The following is a 27,512-nucleotide window of genomic DNA, read 5'->3' on the forward strand; positions in this document are numbered from 1 at the left end:
TGTAGCGGGGTGTATGGCTGTGCAGCGGGGTATGTAAGTGTTTAGCGGGGTGTATGGCTGTGTAGCGAGGTGTATGACTGGGCAGCGGGGTGTGCTTGTGTTTCAGTGCTTACTGTAGTGTTTGATCAGATAGACTTACAGGCGTGTGAGCGTGCTGCTGTACAACTCTATGGGGCAGGTATATGGTATATACTGTATTGCACAATAGCTTTATGCCGGATGGAAGACAGGTCAGACCAGAGCCTTCCATAGACTATATACTAATATGGAACAAGGCATTATTTAGATTATGGAGTTAATTGTCTCACTACACATAGGGTTACATTATTTGTAGCTTTATGTGATTTAAATGGCGCATTTTATAGCATATGTTAAACAGAGCAGTGTCTTTGAACTAATGTAAGTTTGTGCAGCTAGGAATTCAGGCACATACATAAATGACTGCTGCCCTTGTCTACATGCTAATTAATAAAGAACCAGTGACAAGGGCTATTTAGATATGATTGGTAAGATCTAATGAACATAGACATACAGGATGACGTTGCTTCACATTGGAACCTTATTGTTTCGGACTTGCATATAGTTTAGGCTGAGCTTACAGATTAGACACCCTGCACCCAGACATGGTTCTCATCAGTACCAGCAGTCTGGCTAATGCCTTGTCAAGCTGTAACGGTTCTGACCTCAGTAACTGACTTCTGTTCTCAGAAACTGTCATCTTTTACAGATTTCTACTGAGCTAAAGCTGCTTTATGCTGCTGATCTGAGAGCGATGCCAAGACTGCGGCTACTTGGCGTTAGTTTTGGTTTAATTTATAACCCACGTGTCTATTTATGGCAACATTAGCATAAACTTCCAGCACCAAGTTTCTTTTAGAGTTAATAGACCTTCGTCATATTTCAGGATGGGATTTTTATTGGGTCTGTTCTAACTAAAACTCATTAGAATTCACGTTCTTATGTCTCAGTTCCAAACAATGATTTTTTTTAAATGTTTTAAAGTAGTTTTGTAAATATGGGGCCATTATACAATAATCAGCCCCACTGCTGTACGTTCTGCTGGGTATTTAATATAATGACTTAAAGGGACACTGAACCCAAATTTTTTCTTTTGTAATTCAGAAAGAGCATGCAATTTTAAGCAACTTTCTAATTTACTCATATTTTCAATTTTTCTTCGTTCTCTTGCTATCATTATTTGAAAAAGAAGGCATCTAAGCTTTGTTTTGGTTTCAGTACTCTGGACAGCACTTTTTTTTATTGGTGGATGAATTTATCCACCAATCAGCAAGGACAACCCACGTTGTTCCCCAAAAATGGGCCGGCATCTAACCTTACATTCTTGCATTTCAAATAAAGATACCAAGAGAATGAAGAAAATTTGATAATAGGAGTAAATTAGAAAGTTGCTTAAAATGTTATGCTCTATCTGAATCACAAAAGAACATTTTTGGTTACAGTGTCCCTTTAAGTTCAAGACAGCAGCACAAATAATAAACGCTTAGCACATTTACAGAACAAGTGCCAGTTAGAACAGGAATACTTAACCCTTACCTGCCCGGGAGAGTTACAGATTCAGCACATTGGGATGCTGTCCTGTCCATATATCTATTTACTCCAGCACTGAGAGGGTGAAATAAAACACCACACATTTATCTATTACTTTTGCTTTCAGTAATGGTTGTATATTTGCCAAATGCAATGATTCATCTGGTGTCTGCGCCGGGCACAGTAAATAGTAAAGTGTTGGTTAAGGCCGTGAGTGAAATCTGTTTAGTCATGGACTGAATGTCAGAATAAATAAGCTATAATGTGCCAGTCTGGGTGCATGCATTTATATGTGCACGTGCCTAATAGCTAGCTGCTGCTGACGTGTGTGTTAGTCTGACTCCTGCTTTCTTACAAGCTCAAGGGCATCTGGGGGCCACACACAATACTCGTTTCTAAGACTTTATTATTAAAAATGCTTTAACTAGATCCTGGTGGCTTTATTTAAAGGCAGTTTATACAGTTAGAAGAGTGTGTCTCACAGAGGGGTATATGTGATATAGATGTATACATTACAGTAGGTCTCACAGAGGGCTGTATGTGATATAGATGTATACATTACAGTAGGTCTCACAGAGGGGTGTATGTGATATAGATGTATACATTACAGTAGGTCTCACAGAGGGCTGTATGTGATATAGATGTATACATTACAGTAGGTCTCACAGAGGGGTGTATGTGATATAGATGTATACATTACAGTAGGTCTCACAGAGGGCTGTATGTGATATAGATGTATACATTACAGTAGGTCTCACAGAGGGCTGTATGTGATATAGATGTATACATTACAGTAGGTCTCACAGAGGGCTGTATGTGATATAGATGTATACATTACAGTAGGTCTCACAGAGGGGTGTATGTGATATAGATGTATACATTACAGTAGGTCTCACAGAGGGCTGTATGTGATATATATGTATACATTACAGTAGGTCTCACAGAGGGGTGTATGTGATATAGATGTATACATTACAGTAGGTCTCACAGAGGGGTGTATGTGATATAGATGTATACATTACAGTAGGTCTCACAGAGGGGTGTATGTGATATAGATGTATACATTACAGTAGGTCTCACAGAGGGGTGTATGTGATATAGGTGTATACATTACAGTAGGTCTCACAGAGGGCTGTATGTGATATATATGTATACATTACAGTAGGTCTCACAGAGGGGTGTATGTGATATAGATGTATACATTACAGTAGGTCTCACAGAGGGCTGTATGTGATATATATGTATACATTACAGTAGGTCTCACAGAGGGGTGTATGTGATATAGATGTATACATTACAGTAGGTCTCACAGAGGGGTGTATGTGATATAGATGTATACATTACAGTAGGTCTCACAGAGGGGTGTATGTGATATAGATGTATACATTACAGTAGGTCTCACAGAGGGCTGTATGTGATATAGGTGTATACATTACAGTAGGTCTCACAGAGGGGTGTATGTGATATAGGTGTATACATTACAGTAGGTCTCACAGAGGGGTGTATGTGATATAGATGTATACATTACAGTAGGTCTCACAGAGGGGTGTATGTGATATAGGTGTATACATTACAGTAGGTCTCACAGAGGGGTGTATGTGATATAGATGTATACATTACAGTAGGTCTCGCAGAGGGGTGTATGTGATATAGATGTATACATTACAGTAGGTCTCACAGAGGGCTGTATGTGATATAGGTGTATACATTACAGTAGGTCTCACAGAGGGGTGTATGTGATATATATATATATATATATATATATATACATTACAGTAGGTCTCACAGAGGGGTGTATGTGATATAGATGTATACATTACAGTAGGTCTCACAGAGGGGTGTATGTGATATAGATGTATACATTACAGTAGGTCTCACAGAGGGCTGTATGTGATATATATGTATACATTACAGTAGGTCTCACAGAGGGGTGTATGTGATATATATGTATACATTACAGTAGGTCTCACAGAGGGCTGTATGTGACATAGATGTATAATTACAGTAGGTCTCACAGAGGGCTGTATGTGATATAGATGTATACATTACAGTAGGTCTCACAGAGGGGTATATGTGATATATATGTATACATTACAGTAGGTCTCACAGAGGGGTGTATGTGATATAGGTGTATACATTACAGTAGGTCTCACAGAGGGGTGTATGTGATATAGATGTATACATTACAGTAGGTCTCACAGAGGGGTATATGTGATATAGGTGTATACATTACAGTAGGTCTCACAGAGGGGTGTATGTGATATAGGTGTATACATTACAGTAGGTCTCACAGAGGGGTGTATGTGATATAGGTGTATACATTACAGTAGGTCTCGCAGAGGGGTGTATGTGATATAGGTGTATACATTACAGTAGGTCTCACAGAGGGGTGTATGTGATATAGATGTATACATTACAGTAGGTCTCACAGAGGGGTGTATGTGATATAGATGTATACATTACAGTAGGTCTCACAGAGGGCTGTATGTGATATAGGTGTATACATTACAGTAGGTCTCACAGAGGGGTGTATGTGATATAGGTGTATACATTACAGTAGGTCTCACAGAGGGGTGTATGTGATATAGGTGTATACATTACAGTAGGTCTCACAGAGGGGTGTATGTGATATAGATGTATACATTACAGTAGGTCTCACAGAGGGGTGTATGTGATATAGGTGTATACATTACAGTAGGTCTCACAGAGGGGTGTATGTGATATAGGTGTATACATTACAGTAGGTCTCACAGAGGGGTGTATGTGATATAGGTGTATACATTACAGTAGGTCTCGCAGAGGGGTGTATGTGATATAGGTGTATACATTACAGTAGGTCTCGCAGAGGGGTGTATGTGATATAGGTGTATACATTACAGTAGGTCTCGCAGAGGGGTGTATGTGATATAGGTGTATACATTACAGTAGGTCTCACAGAGGGGTATATGTGATATAGATGTATACATTACAGTAGGTCTCACAGAGGGGTGTATGTGATATAGATGTATACATTACAGTAGGTCTCACAGAGGGCTGTATGTGATATAGATGTATACATTACAGTAGGTCTCACAGAGGGGTATATGTGATATATATGTATACATTACAGTAGGTCTCACAGAGGGGTGTATGTGATATATATACATTACAGTAGGTCTCACAGAGGGGTGTATGTGATATAGATGTATACATTACAGTAGGTCTCACAGAGGGGTGTATGTGATATAGATGTATACATTACAGTAGGTCTCACAGAGGGGTGTATGTGATATATATACATTACAGTAGGTCTCACAGAGGGGTGTATGTGATATAGATGTATACATTACAGTAGGTCTCACAGAGGGGTATATGTGATATATATGTATACATTACAGTAGGTCTCACAGAGGGGTGTATGTGATATATATACATTACAGTAGGTCTCACAGAGGGGTGTATGTGATATAGATGTATACATTACAGTAGGTCTCGCAGAGGGGTGTATGTGATATATATACATTACAGTAGGTCTCACAGAGGGCTGTATGTGATATAGATGTATACATTACAGTAGGTCTGACAGAGGGGTGTATGTGATATAGATGTATACATTACAATAGGTCTCACAGAGGGGTATATGTGATATAGATACATTACAGTAGGTCTCACAGAGGGGTGTATGTGATATATATATATATATATATATACATTACAGTAGGTCTCACAGAGGGGTGTATGTGATATAGATGTATACATTACAGTAGGTCTCACAGAGGGGTGTATGTGATATAGATGTATACATTACAGTAGGTCTCACAGAGGGCTGTATGTGATATAGATGTATACATTACAGTAGGTCTCACAGAGGGGTGTATGTGATATAGATGTATACATTACAATAGGTCTCACAGAGGGGTATATGTGATATAGATACATTACAGTAGGTCTCACAGAGGGGTGTATGTGATATATATATATATATATATATATACATTACAGTAGGTCTCACAGAGGGCTGTATGTGATATATATGTATACATTACAGTAGGTCTCACAGAGGGGTGTATGTGATATATATGTATACATTACAGTAGGTCTCACAGAGGGCTGTATGTGACATAGATGTATACATTACAGTAGGTCTCACAGAGGGCTGTATGTGATATAGATGTATACATTACAGTAGGTCTCACAGAGGGGTATATGTGATATATATGTATACATTACAGTAGGTCTCACAGAGGGGTGTATGTGATATAGGTGTATACATTACAGTAGGTCTCACAGAGGGGTGTATGTGATATAGATGTATACATTACAGTAGGTCTCACAGAGGGGTATATGTGATATAGGTGTATACATTACAGTAGGTCTCACAGAGGGGTGTATGTGATATAGATGTATACATTACAGTAGGTCTCACAGAGGGCTGTATGTGATATAGATGTATACATTACAGTAGGTCTCGCAGAGGGGTGTATGTGATATATATACATTACAGTAGGTCTCACAGAGGGGTGTATGTGATATATATACATTACAGTAGGTCTCACAGAGGGGTGTATGTGATATAGATGTATACATTACAGTAGGTCTCACAGAGGGGTGTATGTGATATAGATGTATACATTACAGTAGGTCTCACAGAGGGGTGTATGTGATATAGATACATTACAGTAGGTCTCACAGAGGGGTATATGTGATATAGATACATTACAGTAGGTCTTACAGAGGGGTGTATGTGATATAGATGTATACATTACAGTAGGTCTCACAGAGGGCTGTATGTGATATAGATGTATACATTACAGTAGGTCTCACAGAGGGGTGTATGTGATATAGATGTATACATTACAGTAGGTCTCACAGAGGGCTGTATGTGATATAGATGTATACATTACAGTAGGTCTCACAGAGGGGTGTATGTGATATAGATGTATACATTACAGTAGGTCTCACAGAGGGGTATATGTGATATAGATTTATACATTACAGTAGGTCTCACAGAGGGCTGTATGTGATATAGATGTATACATTACAGTAGGTCTCACAGAGGGGTGTATGTGATATAGATGTATACATTACAGTAGGTCTCACAGAGGGGTGTATGTGATATAGATGTATACATTACAGTAGGTCTCACAGAGGGGTGTATGTGATATAGATGTATACATTACAGTAGGTCTCACAGAGGGGTGTATGTGATATATATACATTACAGTAGGTCTCACAGAGGGGTGTATGTGATATAGATGTATACATTACAGTAGGTCTCGCAGAGGGCTGTATGTGATATAGATGTATACATTACAGTAGGTCTCACAGAGGGCTGTATGTGATATAGATGTATACATTACAGTAGGTCTCGCAGAGGGGTGTATGTGATATAGATGTATACATTACAGTAGGTCTCACAGAGGGGTGTATGTGATATAGATGTATACATTACAGTAGGTTTCACAGAGGGGTGTATGTGATATAGGTGTATACATTACAGTAGGTCTCGCAGAGGGGTGTATGTGATATAGGTGTATACATTACAGTAGGTCTCACAGAGGGGTGTATGTGATATAGATGTATACATTACAGTAGGTCTCACAGAGGGGTATATGTGATATATATGTATACATTACAGTAGGTCTCACAGAGGGGTGTATGTGATATATATACATTACAGTAGGTCTCACAGAGGGGTGTATGTGATATAGATGTATACATTACAGTAGGTCTCACAGAGGGGTGTATTTGATATAGATGTATACATTACAGTAGGTCTCACAGAGGGCTGTATGTGATATAGATGTATACATTACAGTAGGTCTCACAGAGGGGTGTATGTGATATAGATGTATACATTACAGTAGGTCTCACAGAGGGGTATATGTGATATAGATGTATACATTACAGTAGGTCTCACAGAGGGCTGTATGCGATATAGATGTATACATTACAGTAGGTCTCACAGAGGGGTGTATGTGATATAGATGTATACATTACAGTAGGTCTCACAGAGGGGTGTATGTGATATAGATGTATACATTACAGTAGGTCTCACAGAGGGGTGTATGTGATATAGATGTATACATTACAGTAGGTCTCGCAGAGGGGTGTATGTGATATATATATGTATACATTACAGTAGGTCTCGCAGAGGGGTGTATGTGATATAGATGTATACATTACAGTAGGTCTCGCAGAGGGGTGTATGTGATATAGATACATTACAGTAGGTCTCACAGAGGGGTATATGTGATATAGATACATTACAGTAGGTCTTACAGAGGGGTGTATGTGATATAGATGTATACATTACAGTAGGTCTCACAGAGGGCTGTATGTGATATAGATACATTACAGTAGGTCTCACAGAGGGGTGTATGTGATATAGATACATTACAGTACGTCTCACAGAGGGGTGTATGTGATATAGATACATTACAGTAGGTCTCACAGAGGGGTGTATGTGATATAGATGTATACATTACAGTAGGTCTCACAGAGGGGTATATGTGATATAGATGTATACATTACAGTAGGTCTCACAGAGGGGTGTATGTGATATATATATATATATATATATATATACATTACAGTAGGTCTCACAGAGGGGTGTATGTGATATAGATACATTACAGTACGTCTCACAGAGGGGTGTATGTGATATAGATACATTACAGTAGGTCTCACAGAGGGGTGTATGTGATATAGATGTATACATTACAGTAGGTCTCACAGAGGGGTATATGTGATATAGATGTATACATTACAGTAGGTCTCACAGAGGGGTGTATGTGATATATATATATATATATATATATATATATATATATATACATTACAGTAGGTCTCACAGAGGGGTGTATGTGATATAGATACATTACAGTAGGTCTCACAGAGGGGTGTATGTGATATATATATGTATACATTACAGTAGGTCTCACAGAGGGGTGTATGTGATATAGATGTATACATTACAGTAGGTCTCACTGAGGGGTGTATGTGATATAGATGTATACATTACAGTAGGTCTCACAGAGGGGTGTATGTGATATAGATGTATACATTACAGTAGGTCTCACAGAGGACTGTATGTGATATAGATGTATACATTACAGTAGGTCTCACAGAGGGGTATATGTGATATAGATGTATACATTACAGTAGGTCTCACAGAGGGCTGTATGTGATATAGATGTATACATTACAGTAGGTCTCGCAGAGGGCTGTATGTGATATAGATGTATACATTACAGTAGGTCTCACAGAGGGCTGTATGTGATATAGATGTATACATTACAGTAGGTCTCGCAGAGGGGTGTATGTGATATAGATACATTACAGTAGGTCTCACAGAGGGCTGTATGTGATATAGATACATTACAGTAGGTCTCACAGAGGGGTGTATGTGATATAGGTGTATACATTACAGTAGGTCTCACAGAGGGGTATATGTGATATAGATGTATACATTACAGTAGGTCTCACAGAGGGGTGTATGTGATATAGATACATTACAGTAGGTCTCACAGAGGGCTGTATGTGATATATATGTATACATTACAGTAGGTCTCACAGAGTGGTGTATGTGATATAGGTGTATACATTACAGAAGGTCTCACAGAGGGGTGTATGCGATATATGTGTATACATTACAGTAGGTCTCACAGAGGGGTGTATGTGATATAGATGTATACATTACAGTAGGTCTCACAGAGGGGTGTATGTGATATAGATGTATACATTACAGTAGGTCTCACAGAGGGCTGTATGTGATATAGATGTATACATTACAGTAGGTCTCGCAGAGGGGTGTATGTGATATAGATGTATACATTACAGTAGGTCTCGCAGAGGGGTGTATGTGATATAGATGTATACATTACAGTAGGTCTCACAGAGGGGTGTATGCGATATAGATGTATACATTACAGTAGGTCTCACAGAGGGCTGTATGTGATATATATACATTACAGTAGGTCTCACAGAGGGCTGTATGTGACATAGGTGTATACATTACAGTAGGTCTCACAGAGGGCTGTATGTGAGATATATATATATATATATATATATATATATATATATATACATTACAGTAGGTCTCAGAGGGGTGTATGTGATATAGATCTATACATTACAGTAGGTCTCGCAGAGGGCTGTATGTGATATAGGTGTATACATTACAGTAGGTCTCGCAGAGGGGTGTATGTGATATAGATGTATACATTACAGTAGGTCTCACAGAGGGGTGTATGTGATATAGATGTATACATTACAGTAGGTCTCGCAGAGGGCTGTATGTGATATAGATGTATACATTACAGTAGGTCTCGCAGAGGGCTGTATGTGATATAGATGTATACATTACAGTAGGTCTCGCAGAGGGCTGTATGTGATATAGATGTATACATTACAGTAGGTCTCACAGAGGGGTGTATGTTATATATATGTATACATTACAGTAGGTCTCGCAGAGGGGTGTATGTGATATAGATGTATACATTACAGTAGGTCTCGCAGAGGGGTGTATGTGATATAGATGTATACATTACAGTAGGTCTCGCAGAGGGGTGTATGTTATATAGATGTATACATTACAGTAGGTCTCACAGAGGGCTGTATGTGATATATATGTATACATTACAGTAGGTCTCACAGAGGGGTGTATGTGATATAGATGTATACATTACAGTAGGTCTCACAGAGGGGTGTATGTGATATAGATGTATACATTACAGTAGGTCTCACAGAGGGGTGTATGTGATATAGATGTATACATTACAGTAGGTCTCACAGAGGGGTGTATGTGATATAGATGTATACATTACAGTAGGTCTCACAGAGGGGTGTATGTGATATAGATGTATACATTACAGTAGGTCTCACAGAGGGGTGTATGTGATATAGATGTTTACATTACAGTAGGTCTCGCAGAGGGCTGTATGTGATATAGATGTATACATTACAGTAGGTCTCGCAGAGGGGTGTATGTGATATAGATGTATACATTACAGTAGGTCTCACAGAGGGGTGTATGTTATATATATGTATACATTACAGTAGGTCTCGCAGAGGGGTGTATGTGATATAGATGTATACATTACAGTAGGTCTCGCAGAGGGGTGTATGTGATATAGATGTATACATTACAGTAGGTCTCACAGAGGGGTGTATGTGATATAGATGTTTACATTACAGTAGGTCTCACAGAGGGCTGTATGTGATATAGATGTATACATTACAGTAGGTCTCACAGAGGGGTGTATGTGATATAGATGTATACATTACAGTAGGTCTCGCAGAGGGGTGTATGTGATATAGATGTATACATTACAGTAGGTCTCGCAGAGGGGTGTATGTGATATAGATGTATACATTACAGTAGGTCTCGCAGAGGGGTGTATGTGATATAGATGTATACATTACAGTAGGTCTCACAGAGGGGTGTATGTTATATAGATGTATACATTACAGTAGGTCTCACAGAGGGGTGTATGTTATATAGATGTATACATTACAGTAGGTCTCACAGAGGGCTGTATGTGATATAGGTCAGAAAAGCAGAGTTCAGCAACAAACAATTTCGCTTTCCTTTCGTCTGAAGAAACAACCAGCTATTTGGTTGAGAAACGCGTTACAAATAAAGCGTTTATATTTTTAAAGTTTGGAAGTTGTCTCCTACATTATTTTCACACACTTTTAAGTATCCGAAAATATCCAGTATTGGCAACAGGTGTGCAGCATCTGAATTCAGAACAGCCTTGGAGCTTCTACACACAACGGCAGCCTTCACAAGCGGAGCTGGACACAGTGTACTAGCCACTGTTAAGTGCTAGCCTGCTATTTTGCACCGATCACAGTACGGTGTCAAAACATCCGGTAAGCGCAACTATTTTCATCCTCTTGTCTGTTTGTGAAACAGTATTACACAATGAGGCGCCCTCTTCTTGTGCTTATCTTTTAAGAGTTCAGCAACAGTATATCAATCCAGCAGTTAGGGGTTAACAGGCAGAGTAGTCAGGCAGGCAGAGTTCAGTAACAATATGGTAACAGTCTAGCAATATAACAATAGCACCCAGGAGCACACACAGTAACACCTATACTTGGGCATAGGTGAGAGAGACTGAGGCAGTTACATAGGAAGTCTTCGCGCCACAGGAGGAATCCGGAACCGGCATCAGAAGAGGGATAAGCAGATGATGTCATTCCCAGCGCCTGAAGCCACCGCAGCATCTATGGCAACGGAAAGGAGTTGCGGCGGTAAGGACAGCACAACGGCGTGACAGTTGCAGCCTATACCGACACGATTCATACCGCCATCTAAAAGCAGTAGTTGAGTCTTGCGCCACAAAAATGTTTCACAAAACTCATAACTAAAGTGTTACAAAGTACACTAACACCCATAAACTTCCTATTAACCCTTAAACCGCCACCCTCCGGCATCGCAAACACTATAATAAAGTTATTAACCCCTAATCTGCCGCTCCTGACATTGCCAACACTATAATACAGTTATTAACCCCTAAACCTCTGGCCTCCCACATCTTGGCAACTAAATAAACCTATTAACCCCTAAACCGCCGGTCCCCCACATTGCAAAACACTATATTAAACTATTAACCCCTAAACCTAACACACCCCTAACTTTAATTTAAAATTACAATATAACTATATTTAAATAAATAAAAACTTACCTGTGAAATAAAAATAAACCTAACATTAAACTATAAATTAAACTAACCTTACTATTCTAATAAAATAAAAATTACCATCAATAAAAAAATCTAAATTAAAAATTTGAAAAAACCTAACACTACGAAAAAAGTACAAAATAATAAAGACACTTACAAAAAATAATAAACGAAATTATCAAAAATAAAAACAATTACACCTAATCTAATAGCCCTATAAAAATACCCCCCAAAAAATAATAACACCTCCTAGCCTACAATAAACGACCAATAGCCCTTAAAAGGGCCTTTTGTAGGGAATTGCCCTAAGTTAAACAGCTCTTTTACCTGTAAAAAAAATACAAAGTCCCCCAAACGGTAAAACTACCACCCAAGTAACCCCCCAAAATAAAAAAAAACAACTTAACTCTAAAAAACCTAAAGGGTCATTTGTATGGGCATTGCCCTTAAAACGGCATTCAACTCTTTTTCATTGCCCTTAAAAGGGCATTTAGCTCTTTTTCAAAAGCCCAAACCGTAATCTGAAAAAAAAACACCCCAGAATATCTACTCACCGTTCCTGAAGTCCGGACATCCAGGCGGCGAGAAGTCTTCATCCATGCGGCAACGTCTTCATCCATTGCAGGGGCGTCTTGTATCTTCATCCCAGCGGCGCAGAGCAGCGAAGACATCCAGCTTGGATCGTCCTCTTCATATGGTCCCCGCCGTACACTGAAGCTTCAATGTAAGGTAGCCGTTTAAAAATGGCATACCTTGCTTTCCTATTGGCTGATTTGATTCTTCAAATTTAAATCAGCCAATAGGATGAGAGCTGATGAAATCCTATTGGATGTTCAAAACAGGCCATAGACATCAATGGGGTCTCGTTACGGAGAATTTTCATACCGCAATCGCCATATGTGCCGCTGGTATGCGGCTATATAACCATATGTGCAGCTGGTATGGGGCTATATAACTATATGTGCAGCTGGTATGGGGCTATATAACCTTATGTGCAGCTGGTATGGGGCTATATAACCATATGTACAACGGGTATGGGGCTATTTAACCATATGTTCAGCTGGTATTGGGCTATATAATGGGGCTATTTAACCATATGTGCAGCGGGTATGGGGCTATATAACCGTATGTGCAGCGGGTATGGGGCTATATAACCGTATGTGCAGCTGTTATGGGGCTATATAACCATATGTGCAGCTGGTATGGGGCTATATAACCATATGTGCAGCGGGTATGGGGCTATATAACCATATGTGCAGCGGGTATGGGGCTATATAACCATATGTGCAGCGGGTATGGGGCTATATAACCATATGTGCAGCGGGTATGGGGCTATATAACCATATGTGCAGCGGGTATGGGGCTATATAACCATATGTGCAGCGGGTATGGGGCTATATAACCATATGTGCAGCGGGTATGGGGCTATATAACCATATGTGCAGCGGGTATGGGGCTATATAACCATATGCGCAGCTGGTATGGGGCTGCGTAACCGTATGCACAGCTGGTATGGGGCTGCGTAACCGTATGCACAGCTGGTATGGAGCTATATAACCGTATGCACAGCTGGTATGGAGCTATATAACCGTATGCACAGCTGGTATGGAGCTATATAACCGTATGCACAGCTGGTATGGAGCTATATAACCGTATGCACAGCTGGTATGGAGCTATATAACCGTATGCACAGCTTGTATGGGGCTATATAACCGTATGCACAGCTGGTATGGGGCTATATAACAGTATGCACAGCTGGTATGGAGCTATATAACCGTATGCACAGCTGGTATGGGGCTATATAACCGTATGCACAGCTGGTATTGGGCTATATAACCGTATGCACAGCTGGTATGGAGCTATATAACCGTATGCACAGCTGTTATGGGGCTATATAACCGTATGCACAGCTGGTATGGAGCTATATAACCGTATGCACAGCTGGTATGGGGCTATATAACCGTATGCACAGCTGGTATGGGGCTATATAACCGTATGCACAGCTGGTATGGAGCTATATAACCGTATGCACAGCTGGTATGGGGCTATATAACCGTATGCACAGCTGGTATGGGGCTATATAACCGTATGCACAGCTGGTATGGGGCTATATAACCGTATGCACAGCTGGTATGGAGCTATATAACCGTATGCACAGCTGGTATGGAGCTATATAACCGTATGCACAGCTGGTATGGAGCTATATAACCGTATGCACAGCTGGTATGGAGCTATATAACCGTATGCACAGCTGGTATGGAGCTATATAACCGTATGCACAGCTGGTATGGGGCTATATAACCGTATGCACAGCTGGTATGGGGCTATATAACCGTATGCACAGCTGGTATGGAGCTATATAACCGTATGCACAGCTGGTATGGAGCTATATAACCGTATGCGCAGCTGGTATGGAGCTATATAACCGTATGTGCAGCTGGTATGGGGCTATAATTGAAAACAGTCTCTGTGTTTTGCTGCAGATTTCCTTAAGAGATGATGGAGAAGAACATTGTGGAACCACCAGAACTAGTGGTCTACTCCACCTGTGGGCACCTGCAGCACACGGGCAGAAAACCAGCTGGGAAAAACAGACGCGCGCTAATGGAGCTGACGGAGCCGCAGGCTGAAGGGCAGTACGTGCTGTGTCGCTGGACAGATGGGCTTTATTACCTCGGGAAAATAAAGAGGGTAAAACTCTTCTGCATGTGCAATAAATAAACCAAAAGCTCACATGCTCTAAAGCAAACACTTTCTATGTTACATAAACATATTATTATTATTATTATTATTATCAGTAATTTGTAGAGCACCAACAGGTTCCACAGCGCTAAACTTATGCTATTTCCTTGCCCAGTAAGGGCTTTGGTGAGTTTAAGCTGCTTTATATCTACAAGTATAGCACGGTGAATAGGAAATGCCATATACCGTACGTAACGCAACCTAGGATCCATGGAGTACGTGCTAGACAAGGCTCTAGGCTTGCACCCTTCAAGGGAAAGATTCAGACAGAGTATACAATTATATAGAGTGAGATCTATCACACTGTCTGTATATAGAGTAAGGTCTAGCACACTGTATATAGAGTGAGATCTAGCACAGTGTCTGTATAAAGAGTGAGATCTAGCACACTGTCTGTATATAAAGTGAGGTCTAGCATACTGTATATAGAGGGAGGTCTAGCACACTGTATATAGAGTGAGATATAGCACACTGTATGCAGAGTGAGGTCTGGCACACTGTCTGTATATAGAGTAAGGTCTAGCACACTGTATATAGAGTGAGATCTAGCACAGTGTCTGTATAAAGAGTGAGATCTAGCACACTGTCTGTATATAAAGTGCGGTCTAGCATACTGTATATAGAGTGAGATCTAGCACAGTGTCTGTATAAAGAGTGAGATCTAGCACACTGTCTGTATATAAAGTGAGGTCTAGCATACTTTATACAGAGTGAGGTCTAGCACACTGTATATAGAGTGAGGTCTGGCACACTGTCTGTATATAGAATCAGGTCTAGCACACTCTCTGTATATAGAATCAGGTCTAGCACACTGTCTGCATATAAAGTGAGGTCTAGCACACTGTCTGTATATAGAATCAGGTCTAGCACACTGTCTGTATATATAGTGAGGTCTAGAACGCTGTCTGTATATAGAGTGAGGTCTAGCACACTGCCTGTATATAGAGTGAGGTCTAGCACACTGCCTGTATATAGAGTGAGATCTAGCACACTGTATATAGAGTGAGATCTAGCACACTGTATATAGAGTGAGATCTAGCACACTGTATATAGAGTGAGATCTAGCACACTGTATATAGAGTGATATCTAGCACACTGTCTGTATATAGAGTGAGATCTGGCACACTGTCTGTATATAGAGTGAGATCTAGCACACTGTCTGTATATAGAGTGAGATCTAGCACTCTGTCTGTATATAGAGGGAGATCTAGCACACTGTCTGTATATAGAGTGAGATCTAGCACACTGTCTGTATATAGAGTGAGATCTAGCACACTGTCTGTATATAGAGTGAGATCTAGCACACTGTCTGTATATAGAGTGAGATCTAGCACACTGTCTGTATATAGAGTGAGGTCTAGCACACTGTCTGTATATAGAGTGAGGTCTAGCACACTGTCTGTATATAGAGTGAGATCTGGCACACTGTCTGTATATAGAGTGAGATCTAGCACACTGTCTGTATATAGAGTGAGATCTAGCACACTGTATATAAAGTGAGGTCTAGCACGCTGTCTGTATATAAAGTGAGGTCTAGCACGCTGTCTGCATATAGAGTGAGGTCTAGCACACTGCCTGTATATAGAGTGAGATCTAGCATACTGTCTGTATATAGAGTGAGGTCTAGCATACTGTCTGTATATAGAGTGAGGTCTAGCATACTGTCTGTATATAGAGTGAGGTCTAGCATACTGTCTGTATATAGAGTGAGGTCTAGCACACTGTCTGTATATAGAATCAGGTCTAGCACACCGTCTGCATATAGAGTGAGGTCTAGCATACTGTCTGTATATAGAGTGAGGTCTAGCATACTGTCTGTATATATAGTGAGGTCTAGCACACTGTCTGCATATAGAGTGAGGTCTAGCATACTGTCTGTATATAGAGTGAGGTCTAGCATACTGTCTGTATATAGAGTGAGGTCTAGCATACTGTCTGTATATAGAGTGAGGTCTAGCACACTGTCTGTATATAGAATCAGGTCTAGCACACCGTCTGCATATAGAGTGAGGTCTAGCACGCTGTCTGCATATAGAGTGAGGTCTAGCACACTGTCTGCATATAAAGTGAGGTCTAGCATACTGTCTGTATATAGAGTGAGGTCTAGCACACTGCCTGTATATAGAGTGAGATCTAGCACACTGCCTGTATATAGAGTGAGATCTAGCACACTGCCTGTATATAGAGTGAGATCTAGCACACTGCCTGTATATAGAGTGAGATCTAGCACACTGTCTGTATATAGAGTGAGATCTAGCACACTGTCTGTATATAAAGTGAGGTCTAGCATACTGTATACAGAGTGAGGTCTAGCACACTGTCTGTATATAGAATCAGGTCTAGCACACTGCCTGTATATAGAGTGAGATCTAGCACACTGTCTGCATATAGAGTGAGGTCTAGCACACTGTCTGGATATAGAATCAGGTCTAGCACACTGCCTGTATATAGAGTGAGATCTAGCACACTGTCTGTATATAGAGTGAGATCTAGCACACTGTCTGTATATAGAGTGAGGTCTAGCACACTGCCTGTATATAGAGTGAGATCTAGCACACTGTCTGTATATAGAGTGAGATCTAGCACACTGTATATAAAGTGAGGTCTAGCACGCTGTCTGTATATAAAGTGAGGTCTAGCACGCTGTCTGCATATAGAGTGAGGTCTAGCACACTGTCTGCATATAGAGTGAGGTCTAGCACACTGTCTGTATATAGAGTGAGGTCTAGCACACTGTCTGTATATAGAATCAGGTCTAGCACACTGTCTGTATATAGAATCAGGTCTAGCACACCGTCTGCATATAGAGTGAGGTCTAGCACACTGTCTATATATAGAGTGAGGTCTAGCACGCTGTCTGTATATAAAGTGAGGTCTAGCACGCTGTCTGTATATAAAGTGAGGTCTAGCACGCTGTCTGCATATAGAGTGAGGTCTAGCACACTGTCTGTATATAGAGTGAGGTCTAGCATACTGTCTGTATATAGAGTGAGGTCTAGCACACTGTCTGTATATAAAGTGAGGTCTAGCATACTGTATACAGAGTGAGGTCTAGCACACTCTCTGTATATAGAATCAGGTCTAGCACACTGTCTGCATATAGAGTGAGGTCTAGCACACTGCCTGTATATAGAGTGAGATCTAGCACACTGCCTGTATATAGAGTGAGATCTAGCACACTGCCTGTATATAGAGTGAGATCTAGCACACTATCTGTATATAGAGTGAGATCTAGCACACTGTCTGTATATAAAGTGAGGTCTAGCATACTGTATACAGAGTGAGGTCTAGCACACTCTCTGTATATAGAATCAGGTCTAGCACACTGTCTGCATATAGAGTGAGGTCTAGCACACTGTCTGGATATAGAATCAGGTCTAGCACACTGCCTGTATATAGAGTGAGGTCTAGCACACTGACTGTATATAGAGGGAGATCTAGCACACTGTATATAGAGAGAGATCTAGCACACTGTCTGTATATAGAGGGAGATCTAGCACACTGTCTGTATATAGAGTGAGATCTAGCACACTGTCTGTATATAGAGTGAGGTCTAGCACACTGTCTGTATATAGAGTGAGATCTAGCACACTGTCTGTATATAGAGTGAGATCTAGCACACTGTATATAAAGTGAGGTCTAGCACGCTGTCTGTATATAAAGTGAGGTCTAGCACGCTGTCTGCATATAGAGTGAGGTCTAGCACACTGTCTGCATATAGAGTGAGGTCTAGCACACTGTCTGTATATAGAGTGAGGTCTAGCACACTGTCTGTATATAGAATCAGGTCTAGCACACCGTCTGCATATAGAGTGAGGTCTAGCACACTGTCTGTATATATAGTGAGGTCTAGCACGCTGTCTGCATATAGAGTGAGGTCTAGCACACTGCCTGTATATAGAGTGAGATCTAGCACACTGCCTGTATATAGAGTGAGATCTAGCATACTGCCTGTATATAGAGTGAGATCTAGCACACTGTCTGTATATAGAGTGAGATCTAGCACACTGTCTGTATATAAAGTGAGGTCTAGCATACTGTATACAGAGTGAGGTCTAGCACACTCTCTGTATATAGAATCAGGTCTAGCACACTGTCTGCATATAGAGTGAGGTCTAGCACACTGTCTGGATATAGAATCAGGTCTAGCACACTGCCTGTATATAGAGTGAGGTCTAGCACACTGCCTGTATATAGAGTGAGGTCTAGCACACTGCCTGTATATAGAGTGAGGTCTAGCACACTGCCTGTATATAGAGTGAGGTCTAGCACACTGCCTGTATATAGAGTGAGGTCTAGCACACTGACTGTATATAGAGGGAGATCTAGCACACTGTATATAGAGGGAGATCTAGCACACTGTCTGTATATAGAGGGAGATCTAGCACACTGTCTGTATATAGAGTGAGGTCTAGCACACTGCCTGTATATAGAGTGAGGTCTAGCACACTGACTGTATATAGAGGGAGATCTAGCACACTGACTGTATATAGAGGGAGATCTAGCACACTGTATATAGAGGGAGATCTAGCACACTGTCTGTATATAGAGGGAGATCTAGCACACTGTCTGTATATAGAGTGAGATCTAGCACACTGTCTGTATATAAAGTGAGGTCTAGCATACTGTATACAGAGTGAGGTCTAGCACACTCTCTGTATATAGAATCAGGTCTAGCACACTGTCTGCATATAGAGTGAGGTCTAGCACACTGTCTGGATATAGAGTGAGGTCTAGCACACTGTCTGTATATAGAGTGAGGTCTAGCACACTGTCTGCATATAGAGTGAGGTCTAGCACGCTGTCTGCATATAGAGTGAGGTCTAGCACACTGTCTGCATATAGAGTGAGGTCTAGCACACTGTCTGTATATAGAGTGAGGTCTAGCACACTGTCTGCATATAGAGTGAGGTCTAGCACACTGTCTGTATATAGAGTGAGGTCTAGCACACTGTCTGTATATAGAATCAGGTCTAGCACACCGTCTGCATATAGAGTGAGGTCTAGCACACTGTCTGTATATATAGTGAGGTCTAGCACGCTGTCTGCATATAGAGTGAGGTCTAGCACACTGTCTGTATATAGAGTGAGGTCTAGCATACTGTCTGTATATAGAGTGAGGTCTAGCACACTGCCTGTATATAGAGTGAGATCTAGCACACTGCCTGTATATAGAGTGAGATCTAGCATACTGCCTGTATATAGAGTGAGATCTAGCACACTGTCTGTATATAGAGTGAGATCTAGCACACTGTCTGTATATAAAGTGAGGTCTAGCATACTGTATACAGAGTGAGGTCTAGCACACTCTCTGTATATAGAATCAGGTCTAGCACACTGTCTGCATATAGAGTGAGGTCTAGCACACTGTCTGGATATAGAATCAGGTCTAGCACACTGCCTGTATATAGAGTGAGGTCTAGCACACTGCCTGTATATAGAGTGAGGTCTAGCACACTGCCTGTATATAGAGTGAGGTCTAGCACACTGCCTGTATATAGAGTGAGGTCTAGCACACTGACTGTATATAGAGGGAGATCTAGCACACTGTATATAGAGGGAGATCTAGCACACTGTCTGTATATAGAGGGAGATCTAGCACACTGTCTGTATATAGAGTGAGGTCTAGCACACTGCCTGTATATAGAGTGAGGTCTAGTACACTGACTGTATATAGAGGGAGATCTAGCACACTGACTGTATATAGAGGGAGATCTAGCACACTGTCTGTATATAGAGGGAGATCTAGCACACTGTCTGTATATAGAGTGAGATCTAGCACACTGTCTGTATATAAAGTGAGGTCTAGCATACTGTATACAGAGTGAGGTCTAGCACACTCTCTGTATATAGAATCAGGTCTAGCACACTGTCTGCATATAGAGTGAGGTCTAGCACACTGTCTGGATATAGAGTGAGATCTAGCACACTGTCTGTATATTAGAGTACCTATATGATGGCTCCCTATGCTGTATTGCAGGTCAGTAACACTAAACAGAGCTGTCTGGTCACGTTTGAGGATAACTCTAAGTACTGGGTCCTATGGAAGGATATTCAGCACGGTGAGTAGTTCTTCCTGTGTCTGGGACTTGAGGGGGATTATGTTTTATATAGGAGGGTGAATGTGAGTCTATAGGTGTCTATATGGGTCTATAGGTATCTGTATATATGAGGGTGAATGTGAGTCTATAGGTGTCTACATGGGTCTATAGGTATCTGTATATTTAAGGGTGAATGTGAGTCTAGGTGTCTATATGGGCCTATAGGTATCTGTATATAGGAGGGGGAATGTGAGCCTATAGGTGTCTATAGGTATCTGTATATAGGAGGGGTGCGTGAGTCTATATGTGTCTATAGGTGTATATAGGTATCTGTATATAGGAATGTGAATGTGACTCTATATGTATCTATATGTGTCTATAGGTATCTGTATATAGGAGGGGGTGTGAGTCTATAGGTATCTGTATATAGTAGGGGGAATGTGAGTCTATATGTGTCTATGGGTATCCGTATATAGGCGGCGGGGGAATGTGTGTCTATAGGTGTATGTAGGTATCTGTATATAGGAGGGGGAATGTGAGTCTATATGTGTCTATAGGTATCTGTATTTAGGAGGGTGAATGTGAGTCTATATGTGCCTATAGGTATCTGTATATAGGAGGAATGTGAGTCTATATGTGTCTATAGGTATCTGTATATAGGAGGGTGAATGTGAGTCTATATGTCTCTGTGTATATAGGTATGTGAGTCTATATGTGTCTATAGGTATCTGTATATAGGAGGGTGAATGTGAGTCTATAGGTGTTTGTAGTTTTAACTAAGAGACAGGTTAAGGGATTTGTTTCCCTTAAAGACAGAAGTTCAGTTCAATATATATTGTCAGAAGATGTTTTATGTATTTTCTTTCTAATGACACGGTGAATCCACGGATCATCTAATTACTATTGGGAATATCACTCCTGCTCAGCAGGAGGCGGCAAAGAGCACCACAGCAAAGCTGTTAAATATCACCTCCCTTCCCTCCAACCCCAGTCATTCGCTTTGCCTACGTTAAGAGCAAGGAGGTGGTAAAGTTTAGGTGTTTGGAAGAAGATTCTTCAAGCAAGATTTTGTTTTTTTTCAGCAGTGCAAGTTTGTTCTGCTTTGTCCTGGGGTGTAACCGTAATCCATATCAGTCTCTTCAGTAGAGCAGTGGGGGCTTTTTAGCAATGGGAACTTGTGGGGTACAATCCTCACTTCGCCTCCCATGTATTTAACGCTGCCCTAACATTGAAAGCCTGAGTAAGATTACTCAGTCTTTGGTTTTCTTCCACAGGTCCATGTGAGGGAGCATGCCTCTCAAACCTAGTGTGTTGCCTTGCTGCCTGGCAGATTTCTGGAGGTAAGTGCTGACTTTTTTTTTTCTGGGACATACGCAGGAAAATTTAGCACTTTATTATCATTTGATTGGACAAGAGAGACATTTTCCTATATAATTAGGGGATAATGTTAAAAAACGGCAGTAATGGCAGGCAGTGGGGACGAGGAGATAGAGGCTCATATGTGGTGTGTTTTTCACTTTCTCCCGGCGGCTTTACTTTACTAATTTTGATACGTCCACGATGGGCAGGCTTAGCTGAGGCGACAAGTTTCGGTTGCGTGCCTTTTCCCCTTCACTTCCTGTGTTCCGGAGGGGAGACAGCGGCATTGCAGTCTTATAAGCAGTGCTATGGTTACCGAACTGTGTTTTACAGTGATATGTTGAGTCAAACTAGAATAGAAGTTTATTTAATTCTAATTTGTTCCATTGTGAGTTAAGATGGACCAAGAGGCCCTGCAAAATGTTACTTGTTCTTTATGTTTTGATGCTAACGTGGAACCACCAATCCCTTTCTGTTCCTCATTACAGGGATAGACTTTCTTATGAGCCAGCATTGTCTAAGGCGGATGCTGTTCAGTGGTCTTCTGAAAATGTTCAAGATATGCCGCAGCTTTCTCCTCAAGTGTCCCAAATTTTATCGTCCACACATACAGTGCCCTGCGCTTCCTCGCAAACTCCGCCTGGAGTTACTTTGCAAGACATCGCTACCCTCATGTGTTCTGCGGTATCTGATGCGCTGTCTGCTTTTCCCATGCTGCAGGGAAAACGTAAGAGGAAATGTAAAGAATCAATGAGTAAGGTTTCTAACACAGTCGTGGCTCTTTTGAATGTTCTTTCCCAGAAATCTGAGGAGAAAGATACCTCGATAGCATCTGAGGGTGAAATCTTAGACTCAGACAGTGTAATTCCTTCTTCTGATGCTAAAGTTGTATTTTTCAGGTTTAAGCTAGAACACCTTCGTTTGTTACTTTAGGAGGTGTTGGCTACCTTGGACAACTCTGACTCTACAGTCGTAGTCAATCCTAAGAAGTCTAGCAAGCTAAACAAGTATTTTGATGTACCTTTCATGGTGGAGGTTTTCCCTGTTCCTGACCGGGCTACAGAGATTATTGCTAGGGAACGGGAGAGACCTGGTATCCCTTTTTCTCCATCAATGTTTCCTATTGCTGACTCTATCAAGGAGTCTTGGCAAACGGTTCCCAAGGTGGAAGGGGCAATTTCCACTTTGGCTAAGAGAACCACTATTCCCATAGAGGATAGTTGTTCCTTTAAAGATCCTATGGATAAGAAGTTGGAGGGGTTGCTCAAAAAGATGTATGTGTTCACCAGGGTTTACAATGGCAACCTGCGGTGTGTATTGCTACCGTCACTAGTGAGGCGGCATATTGGTTTTATGCGTTGTCTGATTCTATTCAGACAGACACTCCCCTGGAGGAGATCCAGGATATGATCAAGGCCCTTAAGTTGGCCAATTCTTTTATTACGGATGCTTCCCTACAGGTTATTAAGCTGGGAGCAAAGATTTCTGGTTTTGCCATACTGGCCCGCAGAGCCTTATGATTGAAATCCTGGTCTGCGGATGTTTCGTCTAAGCTTTTGGCGATTCCCTACAAGGGTAAGACCTTGTTTGGGCCGGACTTGGCTGAAATTATTTCTGACATTACAGGGGGAAAGGATCGTTTCCTCCCTCAGGATAAGAGGAATAAGCAGAAGGGACGTCAGAGTAATTTTCGTTCCTTTCGAAACTTCAAGGGTAAGCCTTCCTGGAGGACCAACCAGTCTTGGAACAAGGGGAAGCAAGCTAAGAAGATTTTGGTGAGACTGAACGCAACTTGAGTTATCAGTAAAAACAAATACTATTTATTTTTAAAGATACGATGAGTTCACGGATTTCATCCTTACTTGTGGGATATCGCCTCCTGGTCAGCAGGAGGAGGCAAAGAGCACCACAGCAGAGCTGTATATATATATATATATATAGCTCCTCCCTTCCCTCCCACTCCAGACATTCTCTTTGCCTGTGTTAGTGATAGGAAGAGGTAAAGTGAGGTGTTAGTTTAGATTCTTCAATCAAGAGTTTATTATTTTTAAAATGATACCAGTGAGTGCTATTTTATTTCAGGGTGTAGCCGTATTCCTTGTCAACCTCTAGAGTAGAGCTACAGGTAGCTTTTAAGCAATGGGAACTGGTGGGATTAACATTCTCTCTGCGCCTCCCATACTATGTGCTGCCCTGCAGATGATGGTCTTAGCAGATATTATCTAAGACCCTGTTTGTTCCCACAGAACTACAGGAGGAGAAGAGGACCTCTTGATCGTGTGGGACAAGTCATGCTGTCGCTCAGCATAGAGGTATGTGCAGCTTTTTATTTTCTGGGACACCCCTTAACTCAGAAACGGCTGTACCTATCCCATATCTGTTAGTGGGGAAATAGTCCTTTATTTGCTAGGGTTACCCCCACTACTGTGTGCCACTTGTCTTTCAGGGACTAAGATATGAGGGAACTAAGTCACGACGGAGGAATAAATTATCAAGGCTCCTACTGTGACGATTTTATTTGTGTGCTGGTGCTTTGGGCAAGTCGCTGGGGATTCCTTTTAGCGGAGCTCTGATTCTTGAGACTCCGATTTAGGGCTGTGTGTATTTACTTTGTTTAGTGCTTATTTTTTTGGGCTGCTTGTTATTTTGCTTAGGCGGCAATGGACATCGTCGGGAGATTAAGGATTTTACTTTTGACGCCCACGAAGGGCGGGGTTTTACTTTGCAAGCTTCAGGGGAAGCTGCGCAGTGGTTTTACGGCTCCGGATAAAACCGCATGGTGGTTTCTGATACCCGGCTGAGATGTACAACAGGCAGCAAAGTGTTCACTAAGGACCGCATGTTTATCGGATAATACAGGCAGTCTCAGGCGATCTGCAGCTCAGCAAGCAGCGGTCAGTGTAGTGTGGGGGCAGGTAGGCGCCTCAGCAGAGCTGTTGAGGCGGATAGGTGCACCTTTTTTCCCCATTATTTATACATTTACGGTCAGTGCTTTTTTGTGCAATAAAATTATTCATGTTTATTTTTAAAAAAAGGCACAGTATACTCTCGGTTTTAGAGGGTTTTAATAGACAGCATCCATATTAGGACTGTTACATTAAATTGGCCACGACCGAGATTTGTATTTGCTTTATCTTTCATCATGGAAGACCTTCTGAACAGTACATGTTCCATGTGTTTGAATGCCAATGTGGAACCTCCTGTTACCTTTTGTCCTTCTTGCATTAAGAGGGCATTACAGTTTAGAGAACACATTTTTCTTTATAAAAAATTGACAAATGCGGATGTTTCTCAGGGTTCTACTGATGAGATTCAGAGTATGCCGCACCTTTCTCCCCAAGCGTCACAGCCCTTAACGCCTGCTCAAGCGGAGCCAAGTACCTCCTCTGCTGCAATTACTTTAAAGGACATTGCGTCTGTTATGTCATCCACACTTTCTGAGGCGTTGTCTGCCTTTCCCGTATTTCAAGGCAAACGCAAAAGGAAGGAAGCTCACGTGGTTAATACAGCTTCTGATACTTTATTGGCAATTTTAGATATACCCTCACAGAGCTCTGAATTGGAGGGTATGGAGGTCCTATCCAAAGGTGAACTTTCTGACTCAGGAAGTGTCTTGCCAGTGACAGATTCAGAAGTGGTTTCCTTCAGGTTTAAACTTGAACACCTCCGACTGTTATTGAGGGAGGTTTTAGTGACTCTGGACGACTGCGATTCAATTGTGGTTCCTCCAGAAAAATTTAGTAAGTTGGACAGATATCTAGAAGTCCCTTCTTATTCTGATGTTTTTCCAGTTCCTAAGAGAACTTCAGAGATTATTGCTAAATGGGAGAGACCAGTTATTCCCTTCTCTCCTTCTCCTGTTTTCAAGAAGATGTACCCTATAGCTGACGCTATTAGGGACTCTTGGCAGATGGTCCCTAGGGTGGAAGGAGCTATTTCCACCTTGGCTAAACGAACTACTATTCCTATTGAGGATAGTTGTGCTTTCAAAGACACTATGGAGAAGAAATTAGAGGGTCTACTTAAGAAAATCTACGTTCATCAGGGGTTGCTATTGCAACCGGCAGCCTGAATTGTTACGGTTAAAAGTGCGGCTGCTTATTGGTTTGATGCTCTGGAAGAATCTCTTAAAACTGAGACTTATTTGGAAGAGATACAGGATAGGATTAAAGCTCTTAAATTAGCTAATTCCTTTATTACAGATGCTTCTCTGTAGATTACCAAATTGTTGGCTAAAAGTTTGGGGTTCTCCATCTTAGCACGCAGAGCCTTATGGTTTAAATCTTGGTCTGCGGATGTGTCGTCAAAGTCTAAGCTTTTAGCTATTCCTTACAAGGGGAAGAACCTGTTCGGACCTGACTTGAAGGAAATTATTTCTGACATCACAGGAGGTAAGGGTCATCTCCTCCCTCTGGACAAAAAATCTAAACAGAGAGGTCGACAGAGTAATTTTCGTTCCTTTCGAAGCTTCAAGGGAATCCCCCCCTTCCTCTTCCTCTAAACAGGAAGGTAACTATTCGCAAACAAAGTCCACCTGGAGACCCAACCAGTCTTGGAACAAGGGTAAACAATCCAAGAAGCCTGTCGCTGCCCCCAAGTCAGTATGAAGGGTTGGCCCCCGATCCGGGACCGGATCTAGTAGGGGGCAGACTGTCTTTCTTCATCCAGGCTTGGATAAGAGATGTTCAGGATCCCTGGGCATTAGAGAGAGTGTCTGAGGGATACAAGCTGGAATTCAGAAATTCTTCCCCCAGAGGAAGGTTTCTTCTTTCTCGATTGTCTGTAGACCAGATAAAAAGAGAGGCGTGTAAGAGACCTCTCCTCCATGGGAGTAATCTGTCCCGTTCCAATTCAGGGACAGGGGTTTTATTCAAATCTGTTTGTAGTTCCCAAAAAAGAGGGAACCTTCAGACCTATCTTAGATCTCAAGAGTCTAAACAAGTTTCTCAGAGTTCCATCTTTCAAGATGGAAACTATTCGTACCATTCTTCCATTGATCCAGGAAGGTCAATTTATGTCTACGGTGGATCTAAAGGATGCATATCTTCATGTTCCTATCCACAGAGATCATCACAAGTTCCTGAGGTTTGCCTTTCTGGACAAACATTATCAGTTTGTAGCTCTCCCTTTCGGTCTGGCCACGGCGCCCAGA

General features: G+C 41.3%; 1 protein-coding gene across 1 annotated transcript in view; it reads left to right on the top strand.

The window, feature by feature from the left end:
* PHF19 (PHD finger protein 19) overlaps positions 1-27,512 on the top strand; it is a 240,082-nt gene that overhangs the window by 55,389 nt on the left and 157,181 nt on the right. Inside the window, exons 2-3 of the mRNA XM_053695775.1 lie at positions 14,702-14,909; positions 20,941-21,022. Of these exons, the coding sequence (XP_053551750.1) occupies positions 14,715-14,909; positions 20,941-21,022 (277 nt within the window). The 5' untranslated portion in view covers positions 14,702-14,714. The remainder of the gene's footprint in view (positions 1-14,701; positions 14,910-20,940; positions 21,023-27,512) is intronic.

The sequence above is a fragment of the Bombina bombina genome, chromosome 12, assembly GCF_027579735.1.
Source record: "Bombina bombina isolate aBomBom1 chromosome 12, aBomBom1.pri, whole genome shotgun sequence".
NCBI classification, from domain to species: Eukaryota; Metazoa; Chordata; class Amphibia; order Anura; family Bombinatoridae; genus Bombina; species Bombina bombina.